This window comes from Taeniopygia guttata, chromosome 13 (assembly GCF_048771995.1).
Source record: "Taeniopygia guttata chromosome 13, bTaeGut7.mat, whole genome shotgun sequence".
NCBI lineage: Eukaryota > Metazoa > Chordata > Aves > Passeriformes > Estrildidae > Taeniopygia > Taeniopygia guttata.
In genome coordinates this window covers 4,421,921-4,441,927 of record NC_133038.1, presented here as the reverse complement: position 1 = coordinate 4,441,927, position 20,007 = coordinate 4,421,921, and the positions used below count along the sequence as shown (strand labels likewise).

The 20,007-nt window shown below is 49.6% G+C and overlaps 1 protein-coding gene across 1 annotated transcript; it reads left to right on the top strand.

The window, feature by feature from the left end:
* Positions 1 to 333: 333 nt before the first annotated feature.
* Positions 334 to 18,387, top strand: CSF1R (colony stimulating factor 1 receptor). The gene is given in 21 exon segments (NM_001193260.1): positions 334 to 382; positions 4,783 to 5,028; positions 5,805 to 6,089; positions 6,832 to 6,968; positions 7,643 to 7,802; positions 8,675 to 8,864; positions 9,823 to 9,938; positions 10,189 to 10,309; positions 11,016 to 11,206; positions 11,788 to 11,900; positions 13,329 to 13,455; positions 13,944 to 14,048; positions 14,374 to 14,484; positions 14,618 to 14,780; positions 15,296 to 15,393; positions 15,538 to 15,653; positions 16,373 to 16,495; positions 16,626 to 16,737; positions 17,030 to 17,129; positions 17,680 to 17,785; positions 18,256 to 18,387. Coding segments are annotated over 21 exon segments (2,901 nt in total).
* Positions 18,388 to 20,007: the final 1,620 nt, after the last annotated feature.

Below are 20,007 nucleotides of genomic sequence, written 5' to 3'. Positions count from 1 at the left end.
CCCCAGCATGGTGCAGTGGCTGGGGATGGACTCCTCTCTGAGACCTGAGGGGACCCCCAAAAACAGGGGGACCTTGCAGCAGGGTATGCACATGGCCCCACCTCTGCCACGGGATTTGTCACTGGTGACGTGACAAAGCACGGCCTGGTTTTTTTCCCCCTGTTTCAAAAACAAACAAAATAGGGAATTTGTTAACTTGTGGTCAGCTCAGAAAGGAGAAGCTCCTGACAAGGGAGCGCTGGGGACGGTGGCCACGAGAAGAGGCACCCACTGCTTGAGAGGATCCTTCAGCAGCATTGGCTCCACGCTGGGGGCACCACGGTCCCTGGGGACATGGGTCCTGCTCTCCTCCTGCTGCTCACCACAGCTGGCTTCTGGCCTGGTAAGTACTCCCAAAGCCCCACGTCACTCTGGGGAGTTTTGGGATGCGTGAGGGTTTCCTGCTGTGAGTGCTCCGTTCCCTCTCGGGTGAGGAGGGGTGATGGCTTTGGTGGGGACGGGGCTGTGCTGAAGCTGGACTAACAGACACGCAGCTCCTGGAGGTGGAGGGTGAAGTTGGGCTCCCAGGCATGTGTCCCAAAAGGCTGCTGTGGGCTGGGATTGGTCCCTGTTTGCTGCTGCATGAAGTGGACACTGCTGTGAGCAGGTTCAAAGGTCCTTGGCGTGGGCAGGCAGAATGTGTGTGCTCTGAGGCACTGAGGGAAGACACCAGCGCTGGAATTCACTGCAGGCTTGGCTGGAGCAGCTTTTGGAAGGTCATGCAGAGCTGGCTGCAATTAGAGAGGGCAGTGGTGAAAAGAGGGAAAGGTGTACTGCTGGTCTGGAGCCTGGCTTGCTCTTGGCTGCCTGCAGCCCTGCCAAGGTAAGGCCAAGGAGGATGGAGAGGTGCATGTAGCATAGGCAGAGCCTTGGCTGTGGGGAGATAGGAAAGGGAAACTTCCCACTCTTTGGGTCTGGACAGGGTTTAAGATGAAAGAATGGTTCAGCAGCAACTGTGTCCTGAGGGAAGCTCTTTCCAAAAGAAAACTATGCTCAAATGGGGATGGAGCTGGAGATGTTTGGTGTGCAGGTGAAGGAGTCAGGAAAATCAGGTGCACTGGCACCTTCCAAAGCACCTCATGCCCAGTGGAGTGTCTGAGAATTGCTGGTTTCTGGTGGTGCTGGCACACACGACAGGGCTGTAGAGCCAGATGTGATGGAAACAACTCAGCCAGCCAAGAAGGGAAAGGTGAACACGCCTGTTTTTTCAGGCTGCAGAGATGGCCAAGAAGTGATAACCCACCAACCTCAGAAAAGAGTCACTAAGCCTGTTTTGAGGTTTACAACCAAAGTGTTGGAAACCAGCATTACTAATCTTGCATTTTGAAGTGCTGGGAACCTCTCAGGTCCTGTGTGGCACTCACCTGAATATTCCTTTTGAGCATGCTTGGGGACACAGTGAGACTGCGGTGTGAAGTCCTCCTTGGAAGGGGACAGCCTGTGGGGAAAGCATTTAGCATGGGACAGGTGGGCAGCAAATCCTTCTTGGGCCACTGCAGCGCTCCTGTTTTCAGCACGGGAAGTTTGCATCCCTCTCACTTGTTGTTTCACTTCAAGTGATGTTTGCAACATGTTGAGCATAATTTTCTAGGTCTGCTGTGCTGGGAACTGGGCTGTGAAGGCTTCGGGGTTTTTCATTTCTTGTGATTTTTATGATAATAGGGACCAGGCAGGTGTAATGCAGATCTGTGAGAGATCATAACATAGCTTTTAGGATCTTTCCAAAGGTTCCTTGAGCCACTGGCCAGTAGCAGATCACCAGCTCATGAGGCACTTCTTCATGAATACACATCTTCATGAAGCACTGTCTGCCATGTCAGGCTGTAGGACACACATTTGTGTGGGTACCAGCACTGCTGGCCGTTTGCAGCACAAAGCTGCCCCAAAGTAACAGCCTCCAGCTGGAGTCAGAGCCTGACTTCCTTCTCCTACCTCTTAGACTGCAAGTGCATCTTCTGTGAATACCCAGGGCTGATGGAATGTGATTGTTGTGATCTGGGCTCTTGCTGAGGGAGGGTAAGGGGCTCAGATCAAGCAGAGGAAATGTTTTAATGGAAATGTTTTAAACTTGATCATCTGTGTTCTTGGCCATCTTGAGATGTATTTCTGGGGGTTTTGTTTTCTTATTTTGGGCAATCTAAACCTCTGAGGTGGAAGCCCCAGGCGGAGCTGTGCTTTTCTCCATCCCCGGTTCCCCAGACACTGTAGGTGACTTTGGGGAAGGGGTCCTCAGAAATCAAACTTTTCCTTGCTGTCATTGAGGGTGGGACAAAGGGAGCTCAGGTCTGGCATGGGTTTCTCTCAGGACTGGACCTTAGCCTAGTTATTCCCCAGAACTCACTCAAAATCCTGGTGGCTGGGTTCTGTGATGAGGATCCTGGACACTTCTGTTGTACCAGCCTCCACTTCTCCTTCCTCACCAAATGCTCAGCAGAGGAAAGCAGTGTTTTGGCTGGCACAGGAGAGGCAGGGACAGAGTCTGCAGCTGTAAGGAGAGGTCATGGTTACACAACCCAAGTGTGGTAAAACCTCTGGCCAGCAGTTACTGGCAGTGCTGCGGAAGCTGCTGGAGAGCAGAAGAGACATCCCTGGGCTTCGTGCAAGATTGCACAGTGGTCAGCAGGGAGACAGCCTCCCCCAGCAGCCCTGCTTCCCCATTCTGGAAAAGGACCCACTGCTCTGACCCATCCCCCAGCACACATGAAGGAATGGGTGCTTAGGTGACCTTGACCTCATCTTGTCCTGCATTTGGTGTCCCTCTCTTGTCTGTCCTCCCTCCACTTATGTGGTGCTTGTATTGTTGCTGTGAGTCTCTAGTGACAGCCTGAAGGCTTTTTCCTCATTGTTCTGGAGAGAACCTCCCCGGAGCCTTTTCTGGCCACAGCATCTCAGTAGTACCTGTAAGCTGGTGACAACAAAGATGCACAGTGAGATGGCTCCTGTTCATTTTGTTTTCTTTCCTTGTCCTCCTGCAAAAAGAGTCATTTTCCCCATGAAATGGTGCCAAAGCCCTGGATGTGGATGGATAGCCAAAGCACAGAGTAGGTGAGGGAAAATAATCTAGTGACAAAAAGTTAAAGCAACAGAAATATCAAACCCCACTAGAAAGCACAGCTTAGCAAAAAGGGAGGAATGTTTTGCCGCAGATATGTGGAAAATATAGCTTTGTAAATTATTCTGGGATATGTTTTTCTCCACTCTGGGCTTCTCCTCTTTCCACAGAAAGATAAAAGTATTAAAAAAAAAAAAAAAAAAAAAAAAAGGAACAGGGAGATAAAATGTCAAATTTTCCATGCCTTGAAGATTCTCTGCCTCTCCCTACAACGCTCTCCAGGGCCTTGAGTTTCATATTCTCAACCCTTTGTTGCATGGAGGGAGGCATCAGCCCAAGATGGCTTAAGTGCTGCTCTTTGGGCTCTGATGTGTGGGCTCTGGATGGCACAGCCCTGAGCACAGCTGGTAGCCCAGGACACACAGCTGTGCCTTGGGCATCACCTTCCTCCTCAGAAGAGCAGAGATCAGGGGTGGATGAGGATGGGGGTGTGCTTCTGCTGGCTGTTACGGGGCCAGCGTCCATGGCAGGAGGATCACTGCTCCCTTATGATTAGTATTATCTGAATGAGGGTGTGTGTCCCTTTAAGATGTGAGGTTGGGTTAGTGACTGGGAAGGAAAGCAGAAGTGGAAGAATAGCCCTGGATAGGGGCTGGAAGGGGGTGCAGAGCCCCCCAGGCACAGATAGCCCTTTGCAATGTGTTTCCTGTCCTCCCTGAGGGCCTGGCGTGGGGTGGCTGCACCACTTCTTCCCCAGCCCTGTAGCACTGATTCATTTTGCACTTCCCCCCACCCTAAATATAGGAGGTGACTCAAAGAACTCGCTGACAGGGCAAAACGGGGGAAAAATATTTCCCTCTGACACTAAGGCTGGAGTAGGACCCTGGTTCCCCTTTATTCAGCCAGCAGAGCAGGCATCTTCAAAGCAGAGATGCAAGAGAACTCTGGCTGGTTGTGATGCTGGTGTCTGCAGGACTGGGGTGTTGTATGAACAACTGCAGCTAAGGGCTGTCATCAGCTCTTTAGCTTTTCCATGCCTCAGTTTCCTCTCCCAAATAGGAATAATAATGCTGTGTCATTTCATAATGTTTTGTTGGTGTCTGCGAGGAGAGACAGTGTGTGACTCCATGATACACATGAGGAGGTGTTCTTCAAAATCCAGTACTTGGCAACAAAAAGCCAGTTTTCCCAAATGATCTGCACTGACCTCCTGCTCTGCAGGAGCCATCCAGGTCTGTTCTAGCTCATCTCAGCACAAAGAGCTCCATGCATCAAACTTGGCTTAAACTCCACCAAATGATGCTATGGGCTAACCCAGTTCATAGAGCAGCTCCAGCTCTGCCACAAAAGGAAAACTATTGTAAGGAGAGGCAAAAATCAGCAGGAACAATTGCCAAGCTGGCATTTGCCCTAATGAGCTCCAGATGATTGTTTTTCCTGTCTCAGTTGTCTAAGTGTTCAAATGCCAGGGAAGTGTGGAGGGTTATGTTTCTTCCCTGAAATTCATTCCTTGGAGAATCAGGCCATATGGGTCTGGTGGGACAAAGAATGGGTGAAGTGATGTGAGCCAAAAAGCCAGTCTGAATTTCAGCCTTTCCTGATGCTGAGCTACTCCATTCTCAGCAGGGTGAACTCCAACAGAGAACCTTTAGGGATCATTTTTGCATTCTCACTCTCTCTTTCCCTTGCAGGCTCAGCATCTCCAGTGATCAGCCCTGACCTCCCTGCTCTGGTTGTCAACAAAGGTGATCCAGTCCTCTTGCACTGCTCAGGAGAGTCTGAAGTTGCATGGAATAGCAAAATGAATAAATTCCATAACCACACCATCAGCACACTCAGTATTCCCGAGGCCAGTTACAGGAACACAGGCACCTATAGCTGTGGTTATGTCAACAGCAGTGACAAGGGCATTGCAGCCATCCACCTGTTTGTGCGAGGTAACCCTGCTTCTCTCTTCCCACTCCCACTGGCAGAGCAGCCTCCTTCCAGGGAGCCACTGCACAGCTCCTTTCTGCTGTGCTGTGCTTGTGTGGGTGCCTGGGGAGCCGTGCAGGCTCCTGGAGGAGCCACAACCATGTGAGCCCACAAAAAATGGGGCCCATAGTTAAAGCACTGGGATAAAGTGTAGAACTACATCTCACATATATGTGGATGTCTCCCGCCTTCTGCTGTGGCTTCCCTTCTTGAAAAACAGTCTGTTCAATATTGTAATGAGCACTGAGAAAATCAGAGAACTGTATTGCCAGTATCTCAGATAAGGGAGAGAGTCATATGAATTACATCCTCCCAGTATGACCTGAACCCCAAATATTCTTTTATCCCAGAAGAAGCTATGCTGTGGTATCTCTACCACTTGGCTTCACCCCTTCCCTTGTACCAGAAGTGGAAGGTCTCATAAGTAAAAAAGCTGGAGGTCTCATAAGTAAAACTTTCACCACGGTGAAAAGTTCAATTAGAGATATGCATATTTTCAGCCTCTCTTTTCTGTGGACATTTGTGGGGTGGTTGCTGTGACCCCCTCAATGCCTTAGCTGGAGCTGGGTTTGTCATGTGAGTGTTTGGAGGCTGAGTCAGGCAGGAGCTGAGCAGGGCTGCCCCAGCATCCAACTCCCCCTGGGCAGCAGTGCTGGAGGCTTGCCCTCGCTGGAATGTGTTTCTCAGCTTCAGTGCAGTTTCTGACCCCTCTCACAAGCCTGTCCTGTCTCCTCCACAGATCCTGGCAACGTGTGGTACGTCCCCTATTTCCGGGTCGGGGCAATTAAAGGCGGGAATGTTGATCTCCCCTGTCTCATCACGGCCCCCGAGTACGGATCCAGTGTGACTCTGATAATGGAAAATGCCCCTTCTCTCCCACCTGGGACCAACTACTCCTTCAGTGCTGAGAGAGGAGTAAGACTGTACAATGTACAAAACAGCCATAAAGGTTCTTACCGATGCCAAGCACAGATAAATGGAATAATAAAGAATTCATCAAAAATAAAACTGATTATAGAAGAAGGTAAAGAGCAGGGGTTGTTGCTGTCCTAACGGCCACAAACAGCTAAGCTGGCCACAGTAGATAGTTAAGGAAAAGCTCCTTTCCAGTGGCAGGAAAAACCTTTTGAACCTGCAGTTTCAAAAGGTTGTTTAAAGGAGGCCAAATTCCATCAGCCTCTGGCAAATTGGTTCCTTCAGATGGGTTTGCATGGGTTCAGCAGTCTTCAAATCTTGGCAGGCACTGTCACAGATCAGAGAAAAATGTCCACCAATCTCTCCAATGTTCTGCAAGTCCTTGGACCCCGATGCTGCATCTGTGACCACGGCAAAAGCTCCTCCTTCCTTTTCAACCCACAGCCCTGACTGCTGTGTTCTCCCCACCTGTACTGCATCCCACAGACTCGTGCTCAAACGGGAGTGGTGATCTCTAGGGAAGGGGTAGGCGGGGGGTAAAGAGGCTAAAGAGGATGGAAAGGAGGAGGTAGAATCATGGAATAGAGTCATAAAATAATTTGGGTGGGAAGAGACCTTGAAAATCATCTAGTTCCAAGCTCACTGCCACAGGCAGCGATGATCTACCTGCAAATCAGGTTGTTCGGGCCCCACCAAACCTGGCCTTGAACACTTCAGGATGGGGCATCCACAACTTCTCTGGGCAACCTGTGCCTCGCCACCCAAGGTAGCCAGGTCCTGGGGAGTCTCCAAAGCACAGGGGATCACTGGAGAAGCTGACACTGGATCTTTCCCTGCTTGCCTTTGTGCAGCACTGGTGAAGCCTGTGTCAGTGATGATGGACCCTGCAGACCATGTGCGAATCGTGGGAGAACCTTTCCAAGTCACCTGCAGAGTGACTGCTCCTTCCCACAAGTATGACATCAGATGGGAGACAGCAGCAAAGACAGTAAGTTGGGGTGTGGGGTTTTCCTGGAAAATGGAGACACAGGGTGGTAAGAACTGCCCAGACCCATAGCAAAACCTTGAACTACCCAACCAAAGCAGCTATTCAAGCTGTAGAAATTTGAATATCCTTTCTTTGGGATGGCACAGGATAAAGAAACACCTGCCTGTTGTCAGAACAGTTCTGCAAGGCATGAGAATATGTTGTTTCAGCTGAGTTTATTGGTCAGGAGCCATAGTACCTATTAAAGCAACATTTCTTCACGCAGTCCTGCCAGGGCTTATAAAGCAGCAAACATTTTCAGGACAGAGTTCTCCAGAGAAAAGATATGTCTGAAGAAAAGGAATACATTTCAAAATCTCTATGATGCTGACTTCTAACTGCTAAATGGTTAGATGAGGTTTGCTAGAAGTCCTTATAACTGATGCCTTTATTAAGGAGATGAAACCACACACAAGGTATGTTTGGGTCACACAGTGTAAGGCCAAGCTGCAGTCACAAGGCTGACCATAGCTATAACCTAACTGCTGTGGAATATCTGCCCTGGGTCCTTGGATTTAATAATCCTCTGGGTCTCCACACAGGTTGCTCTCAGTGATGCTCTCTAGCCCAGAGCAGGCGAGATGTGTTTGTTCTGCCCTTCTAATTTGTGCTGTTGCCTGTTCTCTGCCTGACAGGTGATGAGAACTAAAATGGCTGGCTTAGAAAATGATAACTACTTCATCAATGACACCCTGTCCGTTGCAGCCGTGACCATGGAAGACAGTGGGAAGTACACCTGTATAGCTAACAATTCAGTAGGATCCAGGAATGCCTCAACAACGCTTCAGGTAGTAGGTGAGTACTTCTCCAAAAGCCTAGTAGGGCTGAATAATACGTAGCCATGAGTATTTGCTGCTTCTACCTCCATTCTCTTCCAAGATTTGTTGTTGAAAACATAACTCTCACTTGTGCCTGAGGGCTTACATGAGAACTGTGGAGCTTCTGGGAAAGGAACTGGTGCTCTCTTCATATCTGGAGGAGCCAGAGGACATGTTTTGGGCTCTAGGTGAAAAACTGGTGTGCTCTTCTCAGTCTCTGTGCATTTCTAAACAGCTTTGGAACAGTAAAAAGGGAATGGGGCAAGGTTGTGCTGGAAGACCAGGAAAGGCTGGTTAGAAGGAAGGGCGAGCCACATGAGCAGAGTATGGATCTGGTCTCTTCCACCCACAGATCCACACAAGGGGATTCAGGTCTAATACACACTTGTTTGTATCTCAAGATGGACAATTCATCCTTACAGCTCACAGGCTGGAGTTTGCTGATGATCCAAAGCTGCTGCACACCACAGATCAGAAAGAAGGCTCAGCCTGAGTTATACCGTAGTGAGAAGCCAGGATTTTAGCTAAAGGGCATGCATTTTCTAAACAATTAGGAAATACTGTTCTCGCCTCATCACTTCTTAGGAAACAGCATGTATAACTTCTTTCCTTACAAGACTTCACTAAGATTTTCTAGCTCTCCTCAGGCAGTGTAATCTTAGGTGCCATGACAAAGAAGTAATTTAAGAGTACTCCTTTGGGAACATACCTGTGTAATGTTTCATTCCCTCCTGCAGTCTCCCAGCTGAGGCTGCTCTTTCCAATTATGATCCATTTATGGAGTTGGTGTAAGTTATTCCAGATCTCTGGACATGCCTGCTGACAGTCATGCTCTCCTCCACCCTGCAGAGAGAGGTTACGTGCACCTGATCCCAGGCCAAGCCACCAGCATGGAGGTTGCTCTGGGAGAGAGTGTGGAGCTGCAGGTCCACATTAAGGCTTACCCAAAACTTCTCCAGTGGGGTTGGGAACACAGGAATCCCTTGAAGGACTCTAAACCCACCATATTCAGGGGTGAAACAATCTCTGGAAACAACTGGTACGTTCTCTTTGTCTTCTATGCTGGCTATGGCATGTTTCCAAGAGAGCTTTCCTTGAGACAGGCCCATTCTACAGAAAACTCTCTGGTTTAAAAGAGGGAAACTGTTCTGCATTTCTGTTTTCTCTTTCCAGTATTATTAGCAAACCACAGCATGATCAGATCAAGGAGGACACCACCCTTCTCTAAACTGGTGGCCTTCTCTTTAAAAAGCCTTGTGATCTGCTTATTCGATTCTGCACTCTCCTTGCCACAAGAAATTGCAGGAGTGGATGAATAGTACAAAAAGCTTAATTCCCTCACTGGTCCTTGGACCCATCCCCTGCTCTGAAGTTGAAAGAGTGTGCACTGAGAGGCACTGAGAGCCCCATGTCACAAACATTGTGTGAACATGATCTAACAGAGGTTACAGGTCTGCTCTTCCAAAGCCTACAGACAACTGAGACTGAGGGGAGACTGAAAGAAAATCATTCCATTTGTTGGGGGTTTGGGCAATTCCCCTTTCATTTCCTTAGAAACAAAAAACAATCCACAAGAGGAACTGTGCCACTTGACAAAAATTATGGCTTTAGGGAGAACTCTTTCTTGCACTGGGGGCTGAGAAATGGGCTGGGGGCAGAGATGAGTGGGCACTAAGGAGTACAACTTCATGGAGAAACTCATTCTGCCAAAGGCAGGAGGACCAGCATCCCCTGACCCTTGAAAGGCAATGATTTAGATGTTAAATTATTTCTGAGCATTCACTCACCTGTAGCCTTTCAGAAGTGCTTAAGTGCACTGGTGGCAAAAGGTATTTACCCTAAAGAAGATCAGTTCTTCTCTATTTCCCCCGAAGAAGCAACTGGCTGATGGGCTGGGATAAGTGCTGGAAGTGTTCACTGCTCCAGAGCACAGGAAGCAGCAGCATCTCACTGAGCAAGGCCTGTGTGCTCTTCACAGTGTTTCTCCCTGTGAGCAGGTACAACACCACACTCTCCCTGCACCGCCTGAAGGAAGGAGAGGAAGGGTTCTACACATTTTATGCCTTCCACAGCGTGACCAATGAATCAGTTACCTTCAGTATCTTTCTGAAATGTAAGTGCTTATCCATTCTTTCACCCTGCTTGCCCCTGGGACTGCTTCCCAGTTGGAAAAAATAGTTGGTTGGGATACCAGGCTGCTTCCAGCTCAGCACACACAGGACACACAGACCCAGCCCAAACCTGCCTGCAGCACAGGGGTTCCTTCTGGTTTATTGTTGCACGCATGGAAAGGAAACCAGAGCATGGGGGATGTGCTCTTCCTCTGGTCACAGCATTCACTGTTTTTGTGACTTCCCCAACAGCTTCTCCAAAGGCCTGCAAAATCAAGGTGCCAGCCGATGACTCCAGCACCCTTCAGTGCGTGGCCGTGGGGTACCCTGCCCCACGCATCGAGTGGTACCAGTGCCCCGTCCACTCGGACAGGTGAGAGCTGCCCAGGGGCCTGAGCACCTCCAGGCTGTGCCCCTGCCCTTGCCACGCTGCCATTCACTGGGCAGCACCACATGGGCTCCTGGGCAGCAAAACAGCACAGCCTGCCCAGTAACAGCTACAGCGATGTTCCTCTGCTGGAAAAAGAGGTTCTTGGGGTCTGCCTGAGAAGAGGAGGCACTTTCTATTCCCAAAGTCCTGAGCTTGAAGAGATTGTCCACTTGTGATTCATGTTCTCCCCATGCTTTTTCAAGGAACAAGTGGATCCTTTGGAGAGGTGCCCTGGTTTATGTTGCTGTAGAGGTACATCCTAGCTGGCTCAGTCATCTTTTTGCGACTTCCACAGGTCTGAGGCAATACAGAGCATTAATTTACTTGAGCTACAGAGTCATGGGAAGTAACTGCAGCTGCCTGGACAGGGCTGTTGTGTCTCAGGACCAGCCCCACTGAAGGGACCGATGGCAGAACACATAACACTGTTAATTATTAGTGCTGAGCCACATAAAGGCAGTCATGGCCCTGTCTATACATGGCTGCGGTGTTCAGGGCGAGATCTTTAATTTGGCATAGAAAAACACATCTCACAGAGTTGCAACCCTAATTCCCTGGGTCTCCTGTCTAGTCTGGCACAGGCCCCCCTCAGCTGTGAGCTGCTGTGCTGCAGAGCAGCACTGACTGTCTCCTCTTGCCATCCCTGCAGGTACAGCGAGGACTACAGGCTGATACGGAATGACTCCAGACCTCAGGTGGTGAATATGTTGCCTTTCCAAGAGGTGGAGGTGGAGAGCATCATCCTCTTTGAGGAGCTGGATGACAATTTCACCTTCTGCTGCGTGGCCATTAACGGGGAAGGGAACACCTCTGACATGTTTCACTCACTCACCATCACCAGTAAGATACAAACCATCAGCTTGGCAGAGTGGGGGAGAATCTGGGGGCTTTGAGATTACATCCTTCATGTATATCCCCACTGTCTCACAAGAGAGCTGGAACAGATTCCACAGGCCCTTTACCCTCACAGCTGTGAGGCTTTGACATTTGCCAGTCCTGGGAGGCATGTGGGAATTCCTGGCTGGGTTACAGTCTGGAGCCAAAGGCTGAGCCACACCATGAGCATCTTATAACAGCAGGACACAGCTCCAGGGCATGGTGCATCCAGCAGTTTCTCAGCCCACAAAAATACCGGGGCTGCATCTTTTGGTGGGGCTGTTCTTGCTGCACAGATTTTGGTCCCCAGTCAGTCTGACCTGCACCTGGTGCTGTTTATGCAGAAATAGGAGGGTATGAGGAAAACCATTCCAGCCTAAAGTTTGGCATCAAGACCTTCCCTCAGCTCCCAAAAGGGTGTGCTGAGGGCAATGCTGGGGTGTGTGGCATACAGCAGAATCCAAAGTGAATAGCTGGGCAAAATGCTCCCAGATTTGTGATTGAACTAAGAGTGTTTATTCATTCTCCTTTTTTTCCTCTTCCAGGGAATGTCATGGCCCTTCCAAACAAGCTCTTCAGCCCTGTTCTCTCCACCTGCATAGGCACATTGGTGCTGCTGCTCCTCCTGCTCCTCTTCCTACTCTACAAGTACAACCAGGTGAAATTCCCTGTTCAGGGCAAGGGCTGTGAGGGCTGCCCAGCCTCAGGGGCCACACAGCCTCTGCTGGCAGTCAGGCCAGGGACCATTCAGCTTGGAGGTACCACGAAGCTGCCTCCTTCACCTCCCCTGCCTCCCAGATTCCATCTGGAGTTTCCTGCTGCAGAGCAAAGCTCATGCACCCAATCCAGTATATAAATACCTCCCCTGCCCTGGTCCTTCAGTCTTGTAGCCCACAGGTCAGTGTGGTTATTGTTTGGTGTCAGACAAAGGTACTCACTCTGTGCTGTCAGATGCAGCTGGTTTTGCTCTGGTCCCCACAAATCCATGGACTGAATTAAGGGAGGAAAAAAAAAAAGTGGTTTACAGTTTGCATCTACTTTTTATTCTCCTCACTGCTTTATAAATAACTGTTTTATGGAGAAACAGGATGGTGTTAAAATAAGTTTGTTTTCAGGAAGATTTGGTCACTATTTTTATGTAAGAACTTGCCCCATTTTCTCTGCAAGGCTCATTTCCAGCTTTTGGATTCCTTCTCTGTTTTTTCCACAAACTGAACCAATCAGTAGCCACCTCTACTTCATCAGTGGGTGAAAATCGCCTGTTTTTCATCTCTCCCTTTTGGCACCCTTCCTTTGACAGTCTATCAAGGCTGAAGATTTTGCAGCAAAGTTCTGATGCTGGTTGTCAGAAGATCCATCAGAGCCCTCTCTCAGACAGGCACCTGCAGCTTAGCAGGCAGAGCTGCCTTTGGACAGTGGTTCAGAGACAGAGAAAGATGGATCAATGTGTAAGCACAGGTCTGAAATAAATAGCTTTTTGGAAGGGCTTGCAAGCCCAAGAGAAGCAGGACATGTCTATAAATGACATGGTTACCTATCTCACACAAGTACCAGCCTTCTCTGCTCAAGGAGTTCAGCACTGCTTCTCTGCCTTGCCCGGTTACTTCTGCCATGACATTCTTGGAAAAGAGAAATTCTTACTTCTCTTTCTCCTTTTTTACCCCTGTAAGGGAAGTGGGGGTGGACCAGCTCCACTGTTCTGCTGTGCTCAGCAACCAGGGGTCCAAGGAAGGAGACACAGTGGGGACATCTCCCTCCAGCACCAGCTGGGCACTGTCAGCCACTGCTCTGGTGGGACATGCTGGAACTCCCAGCTCTGCCATCCCAAATGATGGCAACAGGCTGCTTCCAGTGGCAAGAGAGCTTCCTTCAGTCGTAGGTGATGACTTGGGGGGACTTCATAACTGCAGAGAGTCCAGGCTGTCCAGAAAAAGCCTCTCTCGCTCAGTCCAGATTCAAAAGATATTTGATGGGCTGAAATCTGTATCTTCCCCCTGCACCTGCAGAGTGAGCTTGAGTGGATGCTGGGGCTGGGGAGCCCTGCCAGCTTGGGAAACCTGGAGTAAGTGGAGTCTCTTCCTTGCAGAAACCCAAGTACCAGGTGCGGTGGAAGATCATCGAGGCCTGTGAAGGCAATAATTATATCTTTATCGATCCCACTCAGCTGCCATACAATGAAAAATGGGAGTTTCCAAGGAACAACCTCCAGTTTGGTAAGAAACCTTCCCTGCTGCTTGCCTGGTGGCACGAAGCTCATCAGAGAGCTGAAATGCTTCAAGAGTCAGAGCCAAAGCTCTGGATGATATCCTAAGCTGCATCCAGACATTCCAGCAGCATCCTTAACCAGGCCTTGCTGCTATTTTCCACATAGGATGGCAAGTGGTAGGGTGTAGCCTGCCTTCCTCCTCCTTTGCTCCAAGGAAGGCTGCAGGGGTCACGTCCCTCCTCTTGCATGTAGGGTCATTCCTAAGGCACAGACTTGGTGAGGCAAGGTTTGGAGATGGCCTCTTTCACACCGTCTTTACTCACAGTGGAGTTCCACACAGATGTTTGCCAGCTCTTGACTAAGGGATGTGTCATCTTGTGTGAGCCCAGCAGGCATCCCCATCCACCAGACATCCTCCTTGAGGCCTTGTGCAGGACAGCTGCTCAGTCTTTCTCTATCAAATGTCTTAAAAGTACATTTTTTTTCTCTCTGCAGGAAAAACTCTTGGAGCAGGAGCCTTTGGAAAAGTGGTAGAAGCCACAGCTTTTGGGCTGGGCAAAGAAGATTCGGTGCTCAAAGTGGCTGTGAAGATGCTAAAGTGTGAGCACAGAGAAACTTGCAAGGGTTGAAATCCTCCAGGCTCCTCTGGGCAGGATGTAGAGTGTGTTCACCACATGTTGGTGCTCACAGGCTGCAGCAGCTACTTTTAAAAGTTGTTTCTGTGCCAAGTACCAGATGCTGGAATCACACTACTGCCTTTTTTTGTGGACAGGGGAGGCCAGAGGCACAGTTAGAGGACATAGTTTTCACTCTAAGTGTGTTTCCTCCTTTTGTCCCGTAACTCTGTCTACACCTTTTTCTGTCCTCTCCCTTAATCTCCGCTTTGTCCCTCAGTCTTTCACACAGCCCGTCTCTCACCCCACAGCTTCAGCAGACAGGGATGAGCAGGAGGCTCTCATGTCTGAGCTGAAGATCATGAGTCACTTGGGACACCACGAGAACATTGTTAACCTGCTGGGGGCATGCACCTGCGGAGGTAGGATCCCCCAGACCCCTGACAGAGCCCCTCCTCTGAGGCAAGGGGTGGATTCTGCTGCCCTCCCAGGGAAAGCAATTCTCAGGTCACAGTAACAGCATGCCTTAATGAACCCTTTCTGCTGCTCTCCCAGGCCCAATCCTTGTCATCACCGAGTACTGTCGCTATGGAGATCTGCTGAATTTCCTGAGGAAGAAGACTGAATCTATAATTATTCAGGATTCTGCCCTGGACACCTCTATAGACAGTGCTGCTGATTACAAAAACATTGAGCTAGAGAAAAAATACATCCGCAGGTAGGAGCAGAGCTCGGGTGGCTGCAGGGCTGAGCGATGCAGGGCCTGGGTACTCACTGGGAAAAGTGTGAAGAGCACTATGCTGGGCAGAGATCAAATATATCAGGATGTAAAAGCCAGTGGAGCTGCATGTATTCAGACCTGGTTATAATTCCAAGTTTTTCAAGGATTTCGACAGCAGTCATTGAACATCCCTCAATAAATGCAGGTTTTAGCCCTTTCTGTCCTTCCACAATTCAGAAACAAAACCTTTTGGCTTCCTGAACTATGCATTTGGTAGGATGGAGCTGACTGCTCCCTATCACCCTTAAAAAGGGGAGCGGTACAGCCCCATAGCACAGAGGGCCCAGCCCCCTTTCTGAATCAGTTTTGAGTTTGCCTTTGCCCCCAAGCCCCTAAGTCACCTTCTGCAGGCAGGCGTGTGCTTTCTCCTCTTGGTGGACCTGAAACAGGGCAGAAGGTACCTGCTGGAGGGTTCTAACAGCCTGCCCCCCTCTCTGTTGCTTCTTACTCAGTGACAGTGGCTTTTCAAGCCAGGGTTTGGAAACGTATGTTGAAATGAGGCCTGTGTCATCATCAGCAGCAGCAGCATCAGATTCTGCGCAAGCCAGGGGTGAGTCAAAGGCTCATTTCTGTGATTTTGTGATTTCTTTCTTTTGGCCATCCTGTCTGGTTTAGCTCTGGGAACCACAATATGCCACAGTTTGCATTACTCACCAGCTTTGCAGCAAATCTAAATCTCTGCTTTGAATTTCAGGAAGAAGCTTGGAGGAAGATGAAGCCAGGGAGGATCTCCGTCCCCTCAATCTCTCTGACCTGCTACAGTTCTCCAGCCAGGTGGCCCAGGGCATGGCGTTCCTCGCATCAAAGAACGTGAGTGCCAAGAGGACCACTGCCCCCAGCACACTGAGTGGGCAACACCAGTCCAGCCAAGCAGGAGCCACCCTTCCTGGCTGCAGAAGTCTTGGGATGTCTTTGGATGGGGTGGCCAAGCTCAAGCAAACTGCTGAAGGACATGAGCCTCTCTGCTCTGTCTGTTGGCTCAGACAGGCTGGGCCCTTGTCTCCCATGGCCATCATGGGAGCGCAGTGTTACAGGGGGACCCCAGGGCTGTGCACCATGCTAGTCTGAACATTTTCTCCCCTGCTTTTACACGAGGTCAGGACCTTTGTTGTGAAGCTTTCTCGCTTCAGCAGCGTCCCTGCTACCCTAGGGACAAGGAACTGAAAGTGGCTGTTGAGCTGACTGCCACAGCTGGCTCGGAGCGTGACAGTCACCCTCAGGGATGAGGACAGTGTCAACAGCCCCTGGTTCTGACCCTCCCACTGTGAGGAAGATGACAGCCCCATGAGTGATTAAAGACCAGAGCATGACATGTCACAGTGTCTTAACACTGCAAATGAAGGGCTTGAAAGAGAGCTCCAAACATGGAGTTTGTACATGACATGATGCCTCAGACAGGGCTCTTCCAGCAGTTCATGTTTCCCTTGCCCCTACAAGCGTTCTTTTGGTGGCAGGCCTAGGCTGCAGGGAATTTTTTGGAACTGCTGGGGGCCAGTGACTGAGTCTCAGTTGTGGTGTCTTCTCCCCAGTGCATCCACCGTGACCTAGCAGCCAGGAATGTGCTCATATCAGATGGACGGGTAGCCAAGATCTGTGACTTTGGCCTGGCCCGGGACATCATGAATGATTCCAATTATGTTGTAAAAGGCAATGTAAGTAATTAAAATGGGTGCAAGAGAAGGTACAAGGGTAGGGGTAGGAGGGGCTGGAGCAGGAGGGACAGACAGGGTGTAGCATAAGCTGCCAGCTTGTCCCAGTCTGCAGGACTCTCTGCTCTTCCAGGCCCGCCTGCCCGTGAAATGGATGGCCCCAGAGAGCATCTTTGACTGCATTTACACAGTGCAGAGTGATGTGTGGTCTTACGGCATCCTGCTCTGGGAGATCTTCTCCCTCGGTAAGAAAGAAGCGAGCCTGCAAACCTCTTTTGTTTCCCGTGGCTCACTACCATCCTAATGTATCTGCAGAAAAATTTCCAAGGAAGGAGGAAGGTTGACAAAAATTTAGATTTATCAGGGCTGTAAAACACTGTGTTATGTTTCCAGAGGGACCATTCAAAACAAAGAATTCCACACCATTTTCTCTAACTCAGACCTCCCTGGTGATGCTCCAGGCTGCCTCTTCCCACCCCTCAAGGCTGGAGTGTTGAACACTGTGGTCTGAAAGCCACCTCTGCTCCTTTTACACAGGGAAGAGCCCCTATCCTGGCATGGTGGTGAACAGCAAGTTCTACAGCATGGTGAAGCAGGGATACCAGATGGCCAGGCCTGACTTCGCTCCCTTGGAGATGTGAGTGGATGCACTGAGATTCACACAGCAGCGACAGCGGGGCTGGAGCTGCCTATGGCAACGTGGCCATGGCACAGGGACCTTGTCCACAGCTCTGCCTGCTGCTCCCACGTGTCTGCCTTGAGGTTAAGGATGGATCCTACCAAGCTGCTCCTTTAGGAAAACAAGGCCTGGGGCAGTCTATTCAGCATCCTCTGTTTAGGGACAGGAGGATAAGAGCATTCACATTACACTGAACTTGCTGGGGTTTTATTCTTTTAATTAGCTTCTTTTGACTCTATGATTATGAGAAGACAAGCCTAAGTAGGCTACAGGATGTAATGAGTGTAAGCCTGAAGTCTTGAAGGCATAAAAGCTTCTTGGTGATTAGTTTGCTCCATCCACTCCAGTGCCCACCATTCCCTAGAGCACTGCACTCACCATGTTTTTGGAAGAAGACAAGGGACTGCTCAGAACTGTGTCCCTGACAAGAGTGCTGCAGGGAAGAGCCCAGGGCTGCAGACCCTCCAGCAGCACCATGCAACCTCCCTGTCCCTGTCTGGCCCCGCAGGTACAGCATCATGCAGGCATGCTGGAGCCTGGAGCCCACACGGAGACCCACCTTCGACCAGATTGGCTGCTTCATCCAGAAAGAGCTGGAGCTGCATAAGGAGCAGGTGAGAACCTCTGGAGAGGACAAGGGGGTGGATGTCTTTCCCCCTATATGAACACACCTTCTGGACATGTTTTCTTTTATATCCCTTACCCTTAGCTGATTGGAGCAGTGTAGTGCTGGTGGGAAGTGCAAAGAGGCATCCAGCTGAAGGTTAAGTCACCACAGCCAAAGAGGGCTGGACACGGAAGCACAGCTTCTTGTCAGAAACCTCAGTGTGACAGGCAGTCAAACACTACCAGCACAGCCCTGCCCCGTTCCCCTGCACTTGCTGTGCATTCTCTCAGGACTAGCTGTCCACAAAAGCACAGACACATGCCTGCCCTACCTGCTAGCCACGCCCTGTGGGCACAGCAAAGGGTGGAAATGTGGAGGGAGCACATCCCCAGCTGGTCACCCACACAGGAGCAAGTGTCATACATCAAAGGGACCAAAATACACTCAGGCTGTTGTGTTTCTTCCTTTTCTTTCAAGGACTACACCAACCTCCCCTCCAGTGCTGAGGAAGACAGTGGCTGTGACACCTCTGGCTGCTGTGAGGAGTCCTGTGAGCAAGAGGAGAGCGGGCAGCCGCTTCTCAAGGGCAACAACTACCAGTTCTGTTAGGTGGGACCTTCACCCTGGGGCTGGTCCTTGTCCTGGCTCCACAGAGCTCACCCTAGGACACAGACACCTTCTGTTTTGGCCTCCTCTGTGCTTTCTGAAGTGAGTGTTATGGACTCTCTCACCAAAAGGCGAGCGAAGGAGTCACCTTGGAGTCCCTGAAGTCTTCTCTCACACATAGCATAGAGCTGTTAGGATGGTAACAGGCTCCATCTCTACAAGGTACAGAGGGCCCCAGCAGCTGCCTCCCCATGCCCCAGAGAAGGCTGTGGGAGTTTGAGTTTTGTAGTTTTTTTAAAAAATACTAGTCACAGCCAAGTAAAACATTTCCAAGTGTCACTCACATTACTGAACCCTTGAGTTTTCTAAGCACATCTTGAAATATGTCTCGGCACTGGAACCACTCCACACACTCCCTTTTTTGACAGTTCTGCTCTCTTCCCTTTGTCACTATGATCCTGGACAGTGCAGTGTGTTTAGAAATAGGTAAAGCTTCGACACAGCATTAAATATGGATTAACCCCTACACTTCCTTGTGCAATCCACCTCTCTGCAGCTGATGCTTCTGCAGGGAGTGTTTGGGTGAAGTGAGCCACAGAGCCAACCCCAGGGTTATGTGAACTTGTGCCTCACTAACAGGACAGAAGGACAGTTCTTTCTCAGGTAAAATACAGCAGAAAACAGTGCTCTTCCATGAGAGGAGCACTGAACACAATCCCAATCCAAGAAAGAATGGCAGCTTAATGAGGTCTAGAAATTATCAACATTACACACATCCTACAGAACTTCTGAGTTACTGAGCATGTAGCAATCACTGCCCTTTGTCACTATTACAGACTTGTACTAAATTTCCTTAATGTACTTTTAATAGTACAGCTGAGATTATTGTTTCATAAGCTAGGTCCTAATACACTTCAACCTATTTCTCAGCTAGCTCTTGCTCAGGGTTACTACTGCCCTGGCCACCCAGTCCTGTGTACCCACCAGAAGTAGCTAAAGAACTTTCTCAGCTTCACCTGACTCAGTGGGTAAAGGATCTCTATTCCAGGTACAGGCAAACTGCAACTGACAGGGCTCAGGGAAACTACAGCTGCACTGCAGGTGGCCTTTGTCACACTCTGAGCAATTTCATAGTGGGCCATTTCTGATTCTATTAAACCTGGTTTTATGCTAACACCAAGTGATTCATTCCTCCTTACTAAATGAAAAGCTAATGTAACTCTGTCAGCATTATAAAAAATGAAGTATGTTTAACAAAATTAGTCTCTCCTAGGGCTCTAAGGACTGTTCTCAGAGGGGAACAGCTCAGAGCCCGAGTAATGCACTGGCCTACCCCCCTGCAACTCTGTTTCTCAGTACCAGTTCTCAAAACCATTCATTATTGTGTAGCACAAAAACTTATTAAAAGCAAGGTTTTAAAGCTCTGAAGTAGTCCCTGTGTCTGGATATAATGGAATGTAATTTCAGTTGTGATGATGGGACATCTGACAAGTCATCATGTGGCACATGGCAGCAGTCTCTGGGACACGTGCAATACCAAAGGCAGGGCAAATACAGAAAAGATTCAGCAGTGTTTGTGCCTTTTCTCCTGAAGCCATCCAGGTCTTGTACACAAAAAAAAAA